This window comes from Accipiter gentilis, chromosome 21 (genome assembly GCF_929443795.1).
Source record: "Accipiter gentilis chromosome 21, bAccGen1.1, whole genome shotgun sequence".
Taxonomy (NCBI): domain Eukaryota; kingdom Metazoa; phylum Chordata; class Aves; order Accipitriformes; family Accipitridae; genus Astur; species Astur gentilis.
In genome coordinates this window covers 9065030-9082703 of record NC_064900.1, presented here as the reverse complement: position 1 = coordinate 9082703, position 17674 = coordinate 9065030, and the positions used below count along the sequence as shown (strand labels likewise).

The 17674-nt window shown below is 37.2% G+C and overlaps 1 protein-coding gene across 10 annotated transcripts in view; it reads left to right on the top strand.

Annotated features, from left to right (window-relative positions):
- The window catches only part of SENP7 (SUMO specific peptidase 7), a 51821-nt gene that overhangs the window by 7003 nt on the left and 27144 nt on the right, over window positions 1-17674 (top strand). For 8 of the 10 annotated variants that reach the window (XM_049824581.1, XM_049824583.1, XM_049824575.1 and 5 more), the window contains 7 exons: window positions 7125-7322; window positions 9078-9275; window positions 13140-13252; window positions 13999-14168; window positions 15136-15496; window positions 16082-16242; window positions 16901-17047. In XM_049824581.1, the coding sequence (XP_049680538.1) occupies window positions 7125-7322; window positions 9078-9275; window positions 13140-13252; window positions 13999-14168; window positions 15136-15496; window positions 16082-16242; window positions 16901-17047 (1348 nt within the window). The remainder of the gene's footprint in view (window positions 1-7124; window positions 7323-9077; window positions 9276-13139; window positions 13253-13998; window positions 14169-15135; window positions 15497-16081; window positions 16243-16900; window positions 17048-17674) is intronic. The other 2 variants (XM_049824577.1, XM_049824585.1) reach the window with 2 other exon arrangements.

The following is a 17674-nucleotide window of genomic DNA, read 5'->3' as shown; positions in this document are numbered from 1 at the left end:
TTACTGCTTGTTGACCTGCTTGGACTCCTGAAAGGTGTTCATTACTCTAAGTGTAAATTGTCATTTGAGCCCTAGAAATTTTAAATATTTAGGAAGTTTCCCAGATTATCTTTTGCTTGTCACTTTTTGCTCTGTAGTCCGCAGTCATTAACCTGGCTTTATCTACTCTTAAAAAAACCCCAATCAAGCAATATGATGATTAGTAGGGGAAGGCAGTAAAAAACTAGAGGTTTTTCACCTCTATGTTAGTCAATACACCTGAGTAAATAAGACTGCTGATGTGCCCCTTCTTTATGCTGTGTTGCCAAAAGCAAGGATCTTCATTTCTTTGAGATATGGCAAACTATTTAAAATCATCTTCGGTGAAGCTGTCAGCTAGATAATTGTTTATCCAAGAAAACTTTGAAGCTGTTAAGTGCTGTAGTTGACAAATGGAAATGAACATGTAGAATTAGATTCATCAACAGCAGCTAGGAAGCACAATGACTTCATGATGAAATTAATTATATTTATCTTAATGAAGCAATTTTATTCCACAAATTATTCATACCTCCATAAATAAAAATATGCATTCTCTGCCTCATTTTCTGACTAGAACTTAACTTGACCATAGTGATTTCTTGTCAGGAGAGGCTGTTAAAACCAAACTGTGTGGATTATGAAAATGCTTAATGACAACAGGTGATTGTGACACTGCTGAATTCAGTGTTTTTGTGACCTATGAATAGTCATCATTTAACCTGGTCTTTATATTCAGAATGCTTCAAACTGTTGCAGAGAAGAGGTGAACTTGTAAAAGATTCTGAATTTATTTTTCTTACCTCCTCAGAGGCATAGCTGTCAGTTTACAAGTAGTTACCTCAAAATGCTTCTCTCAGTAACTTCAACTGAGGGACTGTCTCACAGGGTCGACCTAGCAGAATTTAAAAGCTATGTTAATTTGTGTTTCCTGAGTTTTAATTATGCTGTGAAATGGTTGATATTGGATATCAATCTCTATAGGTCTTTCAGTAAACTTTGAACTGACCTTTCAAAGTTGAGGAGCTTTTTAAAGCTACCTTTGGATCTGTTACATATGTTAATTTTCTGTTACACATGTTAATTTTGATAGGTGAGATACTTTCAAGTAGCATTTGTAGGTATTCCATCATTTTTACCAAAATTCTTACCAGCACATTTGTGAGAAATGATTTAGACTGTAAAGAGACAGCAAATATCCAGATATTAAACCTGTGCTTTTTTCACTTCCTCAAAAAGATGCGTGTCTAGAGACTAGCTGGAGATTTTGCATAAAATAAACTTAATATACTCTCTGCAATAAAGCTTGTTCCAAGTATTTCATTTGGGTACCCAGTTTCTCAGTAAGTCAAAATTAACACACTGACCTCGTTGCATAATAAGTAGAAAGAGCACACGGGTTCTAAAGAGGTGGTGTTTGTTGAGTAAAAGTCTGAGACCTGACAAAACGCGGAAGAGGAAAGAGTGAAGTGACATGTTGAGAATCTTTCTAATGCAAAAGTTTCTCTGTTCCTTCTTCCCAATGAGGAATTTTTAATTTCAGTTGAAAAGCATGAAATAAGTCTTAGTGACAAATTCCTGTTAGCTCCTGATGTTTTAAAAACAGTCTTTTTGTTGATAGGAGCTAATTGCAAATACTTAGAGAGGCATGCTTCATTGAAAGTGTTGCTTAAGCATTGTTATTGCCACTTAGTTTTAGTCGGAAAGTACAAAGTGGATGTATTAGCACAAACCCACTTTCACTTGTGTTTTTAACTGAAGTTCTGGATTACAAAATTTGGTAGTTGATTGCTTCTGTCAGTCCTGCTGTGATGTGAGACTGGGGGGGCTGGAAGCAGCAACCACAGCTGCTCTCGCATGAACACCTCTGCTCATGGCCTTGTGAAAGGTCACTGTCAGGCGATTTGTTCGTGATGCCAGACAGGGCTCTCAGGGCAGGTTAGTTCCCTAGACCTTATCATATGCTGGAGGTCTCTTACATGTTCTCACAATTGTGTCACAGAACAGATTAGAACTGTCATGAAATATGAATAGTTCAATTTATTAGTGTCATTGCAGAAAGTTAGCTGTGGTACTTATGTAATTGGCCAATTAATGTTTTGTATCCCACTTATGAAACTTCTTTGTTGTTGAGGAAGTGGATAACACTATTTCAAGGTAGCTATCACCACCTGGAGATAGAGTTTAGAGGCATCCACCTACTTCAGTTGTATTACTCCTGCATTCTCCCAAGAGGGAAACAGGGGGAAATAAAAACAAACAAAAAAAAAGAAAAAAAACCAGAACACTGTTCTGAAATTCACGCTTCCAATCTTGGTCCGTCAAATTTTCTTTAGGGGGAGGGTGGGAGGTGTACTTAAATAAGATGTGTGTGATTCTTTCAGCTCAGTATTTTAAACGGTAATTGAAATGCATGTCGTGGCTGAATCAAGTACTGACCCCATAGCAGTCAGGTTTTTGTGGCAATCATTTACATTCTGGTTCCCCTTGCCCTAACAAGCACATGTGGGCAGTAATAACTTCCTGGTCTAGCAAAGCAAGGAGGTTAGTAGGGATGTTCATGTTTGCTGTTAAAATATGGACTTCTAATCAGTCGGTGAAAGGTCATGGCCTTAAAGTAGGAGGAGGACAGACAGAGGCTTTCTTCTCAACAGGGTATAGTCAGTGAACATGGTAATCAGAGTTTCACATTAATGATAGTGCATCTTGTTATTCTTTTGGGCTCTGAAAAGCCAAAGACCTGAGCTGTGCGCTTGCTGCAGAAGGTCAGATAACTGAATACACATAAAGTCTATAAGTGGCTTTATCTTGTAAATCCAGGACAGATGTTCAGCTTTTATAGGACCTGACAGGGTGACCCTCACGTGGTACGTGGCAGCCCGCTGTCAAAATATTTGTTTCCCAAAACTTGGGTTTACTAGTAGAAGAATGCAGGTATGAAGATGGTGGTGTAGACAATTAATAATAATTTACTTCAAAAGGAGCCAGTAGCCTCCAGGTCTCATTTTGATCACTTTCTAATACAGATTTGAACAAACTGAAGCCAGTGGTTACAACACTGGTGTGTGCACAAATATGATCCTTGAGAAAGGACTGGATCTAGCAGCTCTGCTTATTGGGTGAAATAGAGGTCAAACAGTTTTCCCAAAGGAGTACAAACAATTAATAGCTTTTGGTTCTGCACTTTGTAAGGTAGGATAATCCTTTTTTTTGCCTGTGAAAAGTGATATGAGACTTGCCAGGAACAGCTAACAGCATTTTTCATAATTATTTTTTTTGTCTGTTCCATCCTTACATGCGTAAGTACATTTTCATTACCTTTGCTTATATATTTTTTTCTGTTTTATGGAGGTGGATAAGAGAGAGTATGGTAGGTGCTTCCTTTGGAAACAAAAATAACCACCTTTGGTTTTCCTTCACCAAGATGCCTCCAGTCTTACTGTTGTGCAGGTTACTTGCTGGGTCTGCTAGTGGGACTTGCTTTTAATGTATACTTTGCTTGCTTTTTTTTCTGCTTGACACTAATTTTTATCTTTTGAGATGTCTTTTGCATGACTTGCTCGCTTTATTCTGTGGAGAGTTTAACAGGTAATTTAAGGATCTGTGTCCCAACCATTGTTTACAGAGATACAGGCTGGCTTAAGTGTAGATATTTTTCCTGAATCTATTTTACGCCTGGTTCTTAATGACATGATTTTTCAAGAAATGCTGCCAGATGCCATTCTTGCTTTAGAACGGCAAGCCACTGAAAGCTCTGATGCCACTGTACATCTGTGAAGATCAGGCCATAACCAGTTGTCCTATCAAGGTCTTCAGTCAAAAACTGGTGCCGCAAAAGAAGTGATGCCTTAGGCTGGCACTGACATCTTTAAGAACAGCCAAATGTTTACTGTTTTCTTCCTCGTTTGTTGAAGGTTCCTCTCCTCTGCACAGATTTCCAGTGCAAAGCTAGTTGCACAGGTGTGCACGTGCTTTAAATTGTAAGATCATTTTTGCAAAGATACTTACTTAAAATGTATAAACTCCATTTAAATCAAGGGAGTGGGAAACACCGCAAATTCTGTACCGAGTAACAATTAGTAAACCAAACTATGGAGGGGCCTGGAGCCTCTCAAGGTCTAGCCTGATTGTGAGTGTGAGCAAAGGATGTCAGACCTGAGTTTCCAAGGTGGCCAACAAACTATAGGTAGTGAAATCCAGTTTCAGTGGAAATTATGCTTCTGATTCCTTTACCTCCTGCTGTGGGCTTTCTCTGTCATGATGGTATTGTTAAAGACCCAAAAGGTTGGAATCTTTTCTGTTATCTTTACAAGTCTTGATCATACAATTAAAATAAAGATTCTGTGACCATGTATGTTCACACTGGACTAATTACCTTGCAAGTTCAGGCTATTGAATTTTTATCACATTTCTTAAAGGTATATATTCTTTATTTCCTTAGATATTGCTTATATATTCCTTATTTCTAATATAGCTTGCAGTTGGACAAAGAATAAATGATGTATAAGTCTGGTTACTGTAAGCTCTTCTGGTTGTATTAAACTATGGTTTATGTATCAACTCTGAACACTTGGGAAGCTCAGAAAAAAGCTAGAACTTCTGACATAGTGGTAACTTCTGTAGAAAATAAGTCTCTTGCTTCCTATGCTAAATCGAGAACACTTTGCAGGCTTGGTCTATGCTCACCAGGCTGCTACAGTTGGGCTCCACCATGTAAGACATTACTGTTAGTAAATTGTCCCTCATGACCTGTATTTACTGTCTAAGGTTTTCAGCAGTTAAAGCATATCTTTAGATGAAACTCCAGTCCCTGGATCCTTGGAGTGTAGCACAAACCTTTTTTAGGCCTACAGTATTCAAAGCACATGCTCAGACATAATAGGTTCCTAAAAATAGCAGTTCTTTGCTTTAGTAATCATACAAGTATATACAGGTCTAGGGAAAAGAAGAAATATATACCTGCCTTTTCCCGACTCTGCCTAAAACATTCTGGAGGACTCCTGCAGTTTAGGTCAGTCTTCTAATGAGACTGTCATTGTACATAGGACTTCTCATTGTCTTTATAGAGTCAATCTCTCACTTCAGAAACTCTGGATTGTTTTTCCAACAGCTAATTGGGACCAATCCCTTACATAACACTCCTTCTCCTCTGTCCAGATTCTTGGCATCAGAGTGGGGTTGGTAGTGGTTTCTTGGGGTTTTGTTTTGGGTTTTTTTTGTTGTGTTTTTTTTTTTTTGAGACACAGCTTTAGCTCTTTACCACTTAGGTTTTCTTTGGGAAAGTTCTAAGATAAACCCAGAGAGTGGAGGAAACTGCCTTCACTTGACCGTAAGTTACTTACCTTTGAATGGGAGCCATTTAGGTTTGTTGTCCATTGTTTAGGTAGTGGTCTCCCAGGTGTGGTGTGTGTGCAAGACAATCCGTTGGGGTGCAGGAAGCAAGCATTTTTTTGTACAATTAATAAATAAATGTTTCTTTCAACACTTATTGCATCCTTTTTTAAAATTTCTATTTGTGTGTTTTATAATGTATGTAATATTAGCACCTTAGTACATCTGTATAAATTATAATTAAATGTTAGGTATATGCTTGAAATAACTTTCAAAAAAAAGTTTGGAGAACACTGGTCTAGGAAATGCATAGCAGACCTCCAAGGGAAAGCAGCTCATTGTATACACATGGGATTCAGTGATGCAGAGATCTCATAAGATTGACCAGCATTCATAGTTTATATACAGGTTCTCCAAGCTGTGCACAGGAACCTTACTGTCTTTTGAAGTTTAACAAGGGGTGATGTGTCTTGTCAACATAGTAAGTAACTAGGGAAAAGAAATCTCAACATGTAGCAGCTACTGCAAGAGCAAAGTAAAAGGATTATGTGAAATGTTTTCCCCAAGTTTAAGGTGTTTCACTAGCATGGCAGTTCCAGATTTTTTTTTTAGGTTCAAGCATATCTGTTCTTCAGCAGTTTTCATGCCATACCTTTATTTATTTACCACTAGGCACCATGTAACCATGCTGTTAAGTCAAGTGCAGCATGTCAGTGGGACAACTATAACTTCCTAAAAGTTGCTTGCACAGTTGTCAATCCACTGAGGAACAGCAGCCATTTGCTTAAGAAATGTCACTGTAGCATGCGTGTAACAGCTATGCGAGTAGTAAAAGGTTTTCTGTAGCTATAAAAGAAGGATTCTTGCTCTACAATGTGAACGATTTGGTTGGTTATGCAAGACATGCAATAGGAAAAGCAATTCTTGTCTCAGTGATTTTTTTTAAAACCAACAAATGAGCCTGAACTTGTGTCCTCTTAGGACCAGCCCTGGGGAAACAAGTCCAATTCTGATCTGTTTGAGAATAAAGTCAATCCTGACGAATCATCTATGATATATAATACCAGCTTATAAGGAAACTGTCCAAATTACTGGTCATGCTACAGAATTAATTCTTTATGTGGAGACTTCAGTACCAATCTAGCGGAATCAGCAAAGTATAGATACTTGTTTGAAGAACTTCAATAGGGAGTTTTTACTACCTTTTTAATTCATAATTTTATGTAATTTCTTTAGTGAAATTGAATAGAAATCAGTTGGAGCTTTAAAATGGAGACTGTACTAGCTTCTTGATTTCTGCACACACATACACCCCGCAAGATCAATCTAATTTGTGATATGGGAACCAGTAATATTCATGGTTCTAAAATAAGATGCCATAATAGGAGTGCTGGTTTTTGTATCCTGCAAATGCTCATGTGTACACTTTCAGAATAGTTTGTAAGGCTGTAATGACACCACTTTCAACGTTTTGCAATAAAAAGGTTTCCATGCTTTTGCACTGAAAGTTTACCTCTTCAGAATCACATACGGAGGTGTTAGTCATTGATGCCAGAAGAAGAAACCTTGAAAGGCTGTCCTGATCAAGAGAAGTGTTTGTTTCCTCTTCTCACAAAGCAGTTCTTTTTGAAATTGTCAGGGAACTGAACTTAATTCTACTGAAGATACAAGGTATGATGCAGAGACAGTAAACTCACAGAAAAGCTTTGTTGAATTCATGTGACTTAATAAGTTCCCAGCACCCTATTATTAATTTATTGTTATATGTATGGCAGGCAACCCAAAGTTATCTTGACGAATGTCCTGAGGACGAAAATAGGAAGAAAATACACACAGGCGCAACCTAAAACTGGTGCTAATTTTTCTGATGCTGGCAAGCTGCAGTCAGATCAACCACCCTCGTCATCTGCTGCCAGCCTAAAGATATGGCAAATTTTAAACCCTACTCTCCAAAGCCTTTTTCTGTCTAAAAGGTAGGTTGTCTTTGCCTTGTGTCACTAAGCAAAATAATTTTCCTTGCAGTTGTTTTTTCATGAGAAAATTCTTTGTTGTACTACAGCTGTCTTGTTCATGAACTATATTCTCATGTCATCTGACTTTACTGAATTCCCTTGTACCTGGTTCCTTTTGGTAATCACTGAGAGAGGTGGTGCCAGGCACGCTCTAGTGGGTTTTCTGATCAGATGGCTTCTAGATGGTTCTGTACTGACAAGACCAATTAATTCTGATTCAGCCATTGGACTCTCAAAATGTTTGGGTTTTTTTATTCTTGTGAAAAGAATGCACTTGCATTTAACTGCCCTCTTTTCTCAGAGAATGTATCAAGGTGTATTTTCACTGTTACTGTTTCAGACTACTCATGAAAATAGGAAAACTGGCTTAAGGGGTCAGAAGAAATCCATATTAAGTCCAGTATCTCCCCCCCAAGCGGCAGTCAATTGCAGATACCCAGGGAAAAGTATGGCTAGAGTGACTACTTTTTTCACTGAGTTTTCTCTCTTGAGTTTCTGATGGTAAACAGTTTAGGGACTTCCTTCACTGGAGGTTACATTCAGACTACAGTGTTCTTCTATATTAGACTTTTCCTCTCAATTATATCCTCATTGCTTATCACCCGTGTGCCTCTGCAATGTCTTGTCTGTAATGTAGTCTCCTGATTAAAAGCAAATTTACATCTCAGTGCAAGAGATCCGAGTGCTCCCCAGACATCACGCAGTCTGTGCTGGAGCGTGCTTTGTGGATGAATTCAGACAACAGGAGAATTATGCAGTTGATGCCTGAAAGACAATGTTCTTCATAACAGATTCAAAAAAGGCCATGGCATTACGTCCTAATCCAAAATAAATGGCAATAGAAGTGGTAGAATTTAAACCACAGTTTGAGAAACTAAGCGGGGCAATCAAGGGCTATACAAAAAGTTGGCTGCAGTGGCATTGTATAAAATAAGTTTTGCTGCTCCTACACGTGTGCTCAAGTGGGCAGTTGCATATTGATATTTGTGGTTAGCTTATTTTTGATGCTTGTCTCTTCTAACACTTGCGGATGTTTTTCTAAGCCTTGCTATTGTAATTCTGTAGAATGCTATTGTTATTCTGTAGAGTGCCACCTGGAAGGGGAGAAGGGGAACAAAATCTAATGCTACCTTTTTGTGTATGTGCTACTTTTCTACCTGTTGACTAAGTGCTTGAGAAAATTCAGTCTGTTTTACTGGAGGCTTCTTGTTCACAGGAAAATCAAGGTTATTTGCTTTTTTATTCTTGTGAAAAGAATACACTTGCATTTAAATGCCCTCTTTTCTCAGAGAATGTATCAAGGTGTATTTTCACTATTACTGTTTCAGACTACTCATGAAAATAGGAAAACTGGCTTAAGGGGTCATAGTTCTGAGAAATGTGTACAGATAATGCATGAAAGCTATTTAGAGATAAGCATTTATCAGTTTTTATACAGTACTTAGATGATGTGTTAGAGGTGACGCAGTGTGAATTTTATCTGGCTAAGGTGAAATTATATGGCTAGTGTTTCTTACCCTGGTCTCTTGTTGCTTTTTTATGTTTATCTGTTTACCTGGGATTTTAAGTTCCTTAGTGGGATTTTGTTTTGTCTCTTAACAGACCGAAAGTAATGATGTTTGATTATCAAGCCTGTAAGATACATTAATTTAACAAGAAGTTTCTCTCTCTAGATTTCAGTGCAGTATTTATGATTTACTGTTATATATATGGCAGGCAACCCAAAGTTATCTTGACGAATGTCCTGAGGACGAAAATTGGAAGAAAATACATAGACACCCACGTAATAATTGATGCAAATTTATCTGATGCTGACAAATTACAATCGGGTCAACTACCCTCATCATCTATTGCCAGCCTACAGACATGTCAAATATTAAGTTCTCCTCATGAAAGTTCTTTTCTGTCTGAAAGGTATGTTACTCACTGCTGATTTTGCCAGTATTCCTGAAATTACATAACTTCACAATGGAAAAGAATTTCCCTGAAACAATTTTTGTTATAGTCTTGTCTTGAAGCAGAAGATCAATTTCCTGAGTGCAAACTAACATGCTACTCCAATGAGCTGTTTTACCATTGCATTTATTCTGATTTGCTCTACCTGATGTTAATAGGCTACTTTTCTTTCATAGAAGGAATTTCCATTTGCAATAGATCAGTGTTTTGATTTGTGAAGATGGCCAAGTAATTCAAACGCATTTAATTTGGTTTTGTGTCCAGAACCAAAATCTTCCTTTCTTGTTGCTGTTAATGTGTTCTAGCATGATTTCAAGTAACTTCTTTTGCAAAACTTCTCCAAATTCCTCTCTGTGATGGTTCATTTCTTTTCACACTCATCCACCAGTGGTCTCAATCCCAATAGAGTGCCATTGTTCAAGGGCTCTGTGTGTGTCCTCTCATTGCTTAACATCTCCTTTTCGTTTTTTCTTCCTATGTTTAGGCTGACTGAGCATCACAATAACGCTTAACATATAAGACTAGCAGAAATCAGATATTAGAATTATATAATGTTTGTTTTGGTCTAAGTTGGCAGTTGAATTCAGGGTAGCTACTTCCTCTTGTCTTTTATGGCCACCTCTTTGCTCAACAGCAAAGTACCCACAGGAACAAATAGCAAGAAATTTGGGGGAAGAAAATAGAAAGAGGAAGGAAGAGAAAAATGATTTGTGAGGGCAGGAATAATCAATAGTTCCCAGGTTAAAGCAATGTTAAAAATTCTTGAGAAAAGAAAGTCATATTCCTCATTCTGATACATGAACATCTTAGAGAACCTAAATTAGTAAGAATTCCTTTCTCCTTTTCCGTTAGGATCCCCATTGCTGCTGAAATTAATCTGACAAAGCTGCAATTTAAATGAGGGATTTAGAATAGTTAGACTGTCTCATTTTGGAAGTATTACATTTGTTGCTAATAAACAGTTTTATATAACTTTAGGCTGACTAAAGTGTGGGGAGTTTGTTTGGATTGTTGGGGGGTGTTTACTACAAAATCTTTAATATCTATAATTTTTAGTATGTGATTTTTTCACTTGTTTTGGATGATGAGAGGTAGTGGGTTCATAGAAAGGAAGACACGAACTCTTGTATGTAACTCTCTAAATATGAGGAAACATCTTGCATGTTTTTTCAAGCTCGTATCTGGAGGGCAGCTGTTGAGTTTTATGTCAAGCACAAAACTAGTCAGTTTTTTTAGTAGTTGGTGTACTCGCTTTAGATTTGGAGTGGTTCATTGTTTGAAGGATTAATATTTCATTCCTGTGATATGCTTTTTCTGGTGAATTAAATAAAAGGCTTGTTATTAGCAGGAACCAACATTAGGAGGATTTACCACCCTTCCCCAGTGACCAGCACATTAGTGCAAGTTGTAATAGATATCACATGGGAAATGGAGAATTTAGGAATTATTTCAACAGAGACGTGATTTCATCCCGGTCACTTCTCTATAACTAAGGTTTGTGCATAAGATACATGTGGCACTGATTTTTCTGGGGTCTCTTCTTTCAGAGGAGAGGAAAAGCTCCCCTCTTATAATGGTTATGCATATATATGCACATGGCCATATAGAGATTCTTTTGTATGTTAGGGTAGCTAGAATGCACGCTCTGTTTTACTGAAAATTTTGCCAGTTTTGTACTATAGAAATTTCAGATTAAGTCAAAGAATTGTTCATGATCAGAAGAGGGTGGTAATCAGTTAACCTTTCTCTATCAGCTAAAACTTGCTGCGAGTATTCCTACAGAATTGGTGGATTTTGCATTGCTTGTTCACTGCAACTCAGTGTGAAATGCATTTGTTTAAGTCACCATTGACCTATCAGTATAACTAATGAATTTGAGGTAGGTTTTAAATGTAAAGAAACTTAGGGTTTTAAAGTGTTTCCTACTTTTTTCTCATGGCTGTCGAGAACACTTCAGTATATACTGCCATAGCTTTTTAGGTTATGCAAATATCTGTTAAGTGGTGCATTTTAAACTGAGTTATCAGCAGATTAGAAGTGAAAATAAAATGTGCAGAATTTGTGTATAGAGTAAATACGTTTAGGGAAGTCTATTAGCTGAAACATTCCTATTGAAATATTTCCTACTGTTGAAAGGCCTGAATTGTGATGTTGGTGTAAAACAAATGCTAAAAAACACTTAATGGTTTTGTATGGTCTTTTAAGGCAGTCAAATCTATATAGCTGTTATGCATACAAATATTTAAGTTGAGAGAGAGATGTGGGTTCCAAAATCAAGTCTTCTGTAGTGAGGTTATTCCAGAACTAAAGGTGCCTGACCTGTGGAAGACTCTGTGCCATTCAATATACAGAATGAATAACAGTGCTTACCGAACACTTTTTCTGTATATGGTTCAATTCGTGATTCTTTTTGAATGGAAAGATAATCAGTAATTTCTTCACGGTGCTTATATACTGTTCATCGCTGTAGTATCGGAGCACTCTGGAAGTCTTTATTTGTCTTTACAGTATTCCCAAAGAGCAATGATACTTTCACCTACAGATACAGCACTAAAGAATAGGCATCTTCAGAAAGTGTCCAACCGTTTTGGCCATGTAGTTAAAGATGTCAAGAATGTTCTTTCCCATGGTTGGTGGTGTTCTTTATGAGTCCGGGCTCAGCTGTTGGTGATTGCAGTCATTGTGATGATTGCTTAGCTCTTTGCAAATCGGAGACTGCAACGTTCTGAGTTAGGCACATTATAAAGCAATGAACAGAAAATCCCTTTAGTTTAAGTGAGTTGATGAAAGGAGGAATGGAACAGATTTTCCAGAGCAGCTTTAAATTGCTTTATCTATGAAATCTTTTTTATTTTCTTTTTTATTTTCCAACTCTGACAGGAGATGAAGCAGAGGTCATTAAGGTTAGTTTCTTTTATCTTGTAACCCTTGATAAATTTTCAGAAGTCTTGCATACTGAATATAATTAAGTTCATGTGAGAAAATATCACATGAACATATAACTAAATGTTATCCTAATGCATACACTAGAAACCAAAATACACTTATGTAGACTTTTGTCAGCTGTAACTAGCCTCCAGAGAAATTGAGAGTATGTTTACAAGATCAGACCTCAAATGTGAGGATGTCATACTGTTCAGTCTGTCAGTACCTCCTGAATACATTCTCTTATTTATAAAAAAGCTAATTAAAAAAAACCCCAAACTGATTACTTTCTTATTTGTCCTTCTTTTGAGAATGAAACTACAAACTCAACTGAACACCTGTAGTTTCTCATACTCTAATCCGTTTCTGTTTCTTCGTCATTCATGTCCTGTCCCGCACCACCCCCCTTCAAAGTTACTGTTTCAGGCCCTTTTGAGCAGGAATTTCTATTTAAAATCTTTTCGCATTGCAGGAACTTACTCAGTGGTTTCTATTAGCAGTTCTAAATCTTATTTAAAAATATACTAAGTTGCCTCATTCCCACTGCATTCATGACAAAGGCAAGGATACACTCAACTAACTGTTCTCTCTTTTTCTTCTTGTTACGTGTTCTTGTTGCAGTCACGCTTTACAGCAAAATAATATTTTAGTGTCTGATGTGAAGCATGTCAGATTTTCATACTTTGTACCTTTTAGAAGCATCAATTTCTTAATAATGTTAGAGTATCTGTGTATTTCCATGACAGGGACTGAATTAGTTTGTGTTTCATTTGCCAAGCTCCACATGCTTACGAGAGAGACAGAAGTTTGTGATCTAACCAACCCTTGTTTCTGTTGGGATTTTTATTCAGTATTCTTTCAAAATCAAAGATAAGTCATAGTTAATATTCTTTACAGGTCTGAGCATTGCCTGAGAAAGACAGATGATCAGTGTAAATTGACCAAGGCTTCCAAGGAACCAGAAAAAAATAATGCCTTCACTTTTAGAAGACAGGAACTGCAGAAGAAAGGTTTGTAGTGAGCAATAATCTGGCATTTAAATATGAATTTTGGAGAGTGTTGGGAAATTTTCTTTTTTTAGTTTAGTATTATGAGGAGAGCATAGAAACAAAACAGGCACGCAGTGTATGTGTTTCCTCAAAATGCAGTCTTTTACAGATATGGTAAAATATATCAAATCGCTGTTTTTAAATAGGAATAAAGCAATGGTGAATGAGACCTGTGGAAGAAAAGGGAAACTGAGGGAAGCCTCACTGCACCATTGTGATTTTGATTTTGTAAGAAGTCTTTTATACTCAAGAATGTAATACATCAAGAATGCTCAAATGGTTTGTGAACCCTGCTAAAATGTTTATGCTATATGACAGTGTTCATATTTACTGCTGAATGATGAGCTCTATGCTGAGTCAGCAGGGAGAGCATAGTATCTTTTTAATACTGGTATTTGCAGATTACAAAAGGAATGGAGAATATTGCGTGCAGCAGAAGGTAAAAGAAAGACTGTGGAGTATGGAATGCTAATTCTTACTTGGAAGGGAACTATGAATTTGGTTTTACTCTTATATTAATTAGTTGTGCAATAATAATCTTTCCTTAATTATTTTAGGGAATATATTTTGGCAGCCACACACAATTAGAAAGGAAAGAACTATCATGGAAAGTAGCTGCTTCCATGCATTTTACTTAAGACAGATATGAAGAAATACAAAATTTTTTGAGGATAACCTGTTAAATAACTTTTTTTCTTCTGAAACAGAAAACAAGAACTATGACGAACTGGAAAAGAGGAGCAGATATGTGAACAGTACCACTCTTAGTCAGAAGGAATCTGGCTCTTTTGATTCTGAGAAAAGGAAAAGAAGATCTAGTGGCCATATTTCTGATGACTGTAATGTACACATTCCAGAAAAATCACTTCTACTGTCTGTAAGTTGCACTTAATTTTAATGTATGTGTTTGTGTACACACATGCACGCATACTTCAATAGCAGCAGTAGCAACATCCAAAATAAATGAATTATACTAATAATTAGGGTATCTAGGGATACGGTTGTACCTGTTGGGGGAAAGTAGTTCAGTGGTGGTGCATCAAGAAGAGTGAGTATACGTACTTCTGTCCACAACATCAGAATACTCTTGTTGTGGCAGAAAGGTTGTGAGAGGTGAATGACAGTGTTTCCTTCAGGCGGGAGAATGGAGTGTAACAACTTTGGAAATAAGGCATCTAGTTACTTAAGTGGAGCTTCTTTCACAAATGGTATAGAACTAATTAGGGACTTTGATACAAAAAATATAAAGTATACCTGGGGGTTATTGAAATCTTGCAGATGTCATCCTTCTCCCTCCTCCTCAGTCTTATTGTACTATTCCCTAAAGTTTAATTCTTATCTGTCATTAAGACTTAGGGGGAAAATAAAAGAAAAAAGACTGAGGGAATCAGTCAGTCAAGTACAACCTGTGATATATATTCAAACATTTGAATACAGTAAAGGCACCTCTGTAACCTGATTAAAACCCCACAGGAATAGGTAATTGCCAAGTCCTGTTCATGCAGTTGACCCAGCCACCCATTTGCAAAGTAGTGAACGTCACTGGTGCTTGGTCTTTCAGTGTCAGACAGTGAGACAGCTGCTAAAAAATCAGAAATCATTTCTTGTTTAGTTTGAATGGGGGTCATAGTAGACTTTTAAAAGATTGTCCTTCATGCCTTTGTGTAATAACCTTTGGATTACAAGGAGGGAGTAATCACCCTAACTTGAGCTCTAAATGCAGTTGCATTAAGATATAATTATTTTGTCTATCACATAGCTAAGTCTCAGTGATCACTGATCTGAACCATCATAGAAATGTCAAGAAATAAACTTATATCCTGTCTCTGATTCCTGTTTTCTAGAAGGAGCAAAGACCGAGTTCAACTCGGTCTCAGGGCCGCAGAACACCCTGTGAGGATGCACAAGGTCACAGATCTAATACAGTTCTGGTGCTGGATTGTATTCCCCAGCCATTAGAGAGAGACTTTACAGACACTTCTACCCACAATCACTTAAGGCCTGCTCCCAGCTGCACAGAGGAACCTGGCTCAGAGTGTCCTCCCAGAAATTTGTCAGAGAAACAGCTTTCTGCCACCAGTGAGGAAGTGATTTCACCACGAGTTAGTACCATCAGGAAATTAAAGATGGACACGTCACAGTACCTGAGCAAGCTGCGGAACAGAATCTGCAGGGGTAATCGGCAACGTGTTTCAATTGACCCAAGTATGTACTGTATCTGCGCTGCTGACGATTACTATTGGTAGGCTTAGGTACTAGGAGAACTCATGCATGACTGACTAATTGAAACATATGGAACAAAATATTGAAGACAGAGATCATGTTGTTTGTAATGCATTGTGCAGGTTAGAGAACAGTTCCTAGTGCCAGTGTCCTCTACTGGAGTGTAAAGGGTCTTGTACTTGAGAAACAGGATAGACAGCAGGATTTTCAAATTCCAGGCCTTATTTTGCAGCTGATTTTGTGGCTATGGAAAATCAAGCTTGTACGTTTTAATGATGCTTAAACTGAGAAGAAATGTTCTTTCTTCTTTGAAGCAGCTGTGTTGTGGCCTATTTCTTTTAATAGTCAAATAATTTTGAGAATCTTGGGTAAAAAGTGTTAATAAAGATACAAAGCAGTACCTGTTGCATGCACTTTGATGCACGCAGACCTTGACTGGTTTGGGCAATGTACTTTGATACTACATACTGCAAGAGAGAATTCTTTGCTTATCTGAAATCCACAATGAATGAAATATTCTCAAGTCTGTGTCTTGTAGTATATGTATACTTCTTTTTTCCTCTTTAGTTGTCCTTTCCAGTGATGATGAAGATGGATCTTCTGAACCAAAATGCACAGAGCTGCTGCAGGATAATATCACTGAGAATAAAGAAACAGACCAACAGTCTGACTTCTGTTTTTCAGCAAAGCAATTGGAAGACAAGATGGAAAGTCACACAGAGCAGGTAGTCCAGTATTTGGCCTATGTACTGTTATGCCAACCCTTTGATTTATTTCTCCGATGTTTATTTTTTCTTGCATGTTAGGACAAAAGTGAAATGCTTAGAGCAGATGTGATCAGTCCCAGCAGCAAGCAGTAGCTGAAGTAATTGATTTCACAGATAGAATTCTGGACAGTCTTCAGAGAAGATCTCTGGCTCTGAAGCTTGAGTATTTTTGCAACATAACAATGTATTTCACATTTTGAAAATAAACATTTGGAAATGTTTAATATTACAAAACAGGAAGGATCAAATAGTAACCGGAGCTAGAGGTAGACATGATGAAGATATGTCTGTGAAAAGTTTTTTTTTTTTTCCACACAATGTTTTTTATTGATTGTAGTTCAAATCAGTAGTTTCTCCTTGTCATCCAGTCTTCTGTTGTAATTCAGTGCATGGAGAAGTTCAAGGATCTTCAGAGGTGGAGCAAGATACTGTTAGGCCCTTAAGGACATTGCCAGTAATGATTGTAATAACATTTATAGCCTTTTAATATGGAGTTTTTATATGGAAGTTGGTTTGGGGAGTAAATTCTTACAAACATGAAGAGAAAATTCCTAAGGTTACAGGAGGGAAGTATCTCATTTAAAGCCCTATAGTAAATATACTTTTTTTTCCCTCCCAGTTTTTAACAGAGTCGATTGAAGATAAATGTCCTATCAGCTTACCTTCTGGAAGCACACCTAGAAAACAGATGAACCCAGCATTGGATGTTGAATTTGATAGTCTATACATTGGGAAATTTAAATGGCTGTCAACAGGTCCTGCTAGGGTAAGTAGTTCTATTATGGTGATATTTTAAAAGTATGTAAAAATTAAAATTCTAGTTAAGCAAAGCTAGTGGTGCTTAATGTGGAAGCCCTGAGTTTTGATTATGGTTGCATCAGATTGCTTTGGCTAAATGGTGGAGTGTATAGTCCATTATCTTGTGTGTTTGGATTGCTGTCAGTAGAAAACCTAACTGGGATTTTCTGTGGCCCCAGTTTTCAGAGGTAAAGGTTCTGTATAAATGCTGTACTGGAACAGAAATCATACTGAGGAAGATTTTAATGAATTCTAATGGAAAATAACAGCAATGTTACTTCAAATAAACACCAATTACTTTTCTCAGAAATAGTACAGATATTGAAGTAATTCATAGTAATAGTAATCACTAGATAAGAGTTCAGATATATACTATGCGCCAATCTTGCATTTTAAACAGAAAATTGCTTGTTTTGTAGCTTTTGCTAAAAGCATTAGCGCATAGGCAACATGCTACTTACAGGGTGTGGAAATGTAAGTGAAGGTGTACTTCAAATGGAGTACCAGCTGCAGGAGTTTCAAGAGGTCTTTGAATGAGGCTCATTCTATATATTGAAACTGAAAAAGAAACATTTGAACATGTATATCTTTTTTT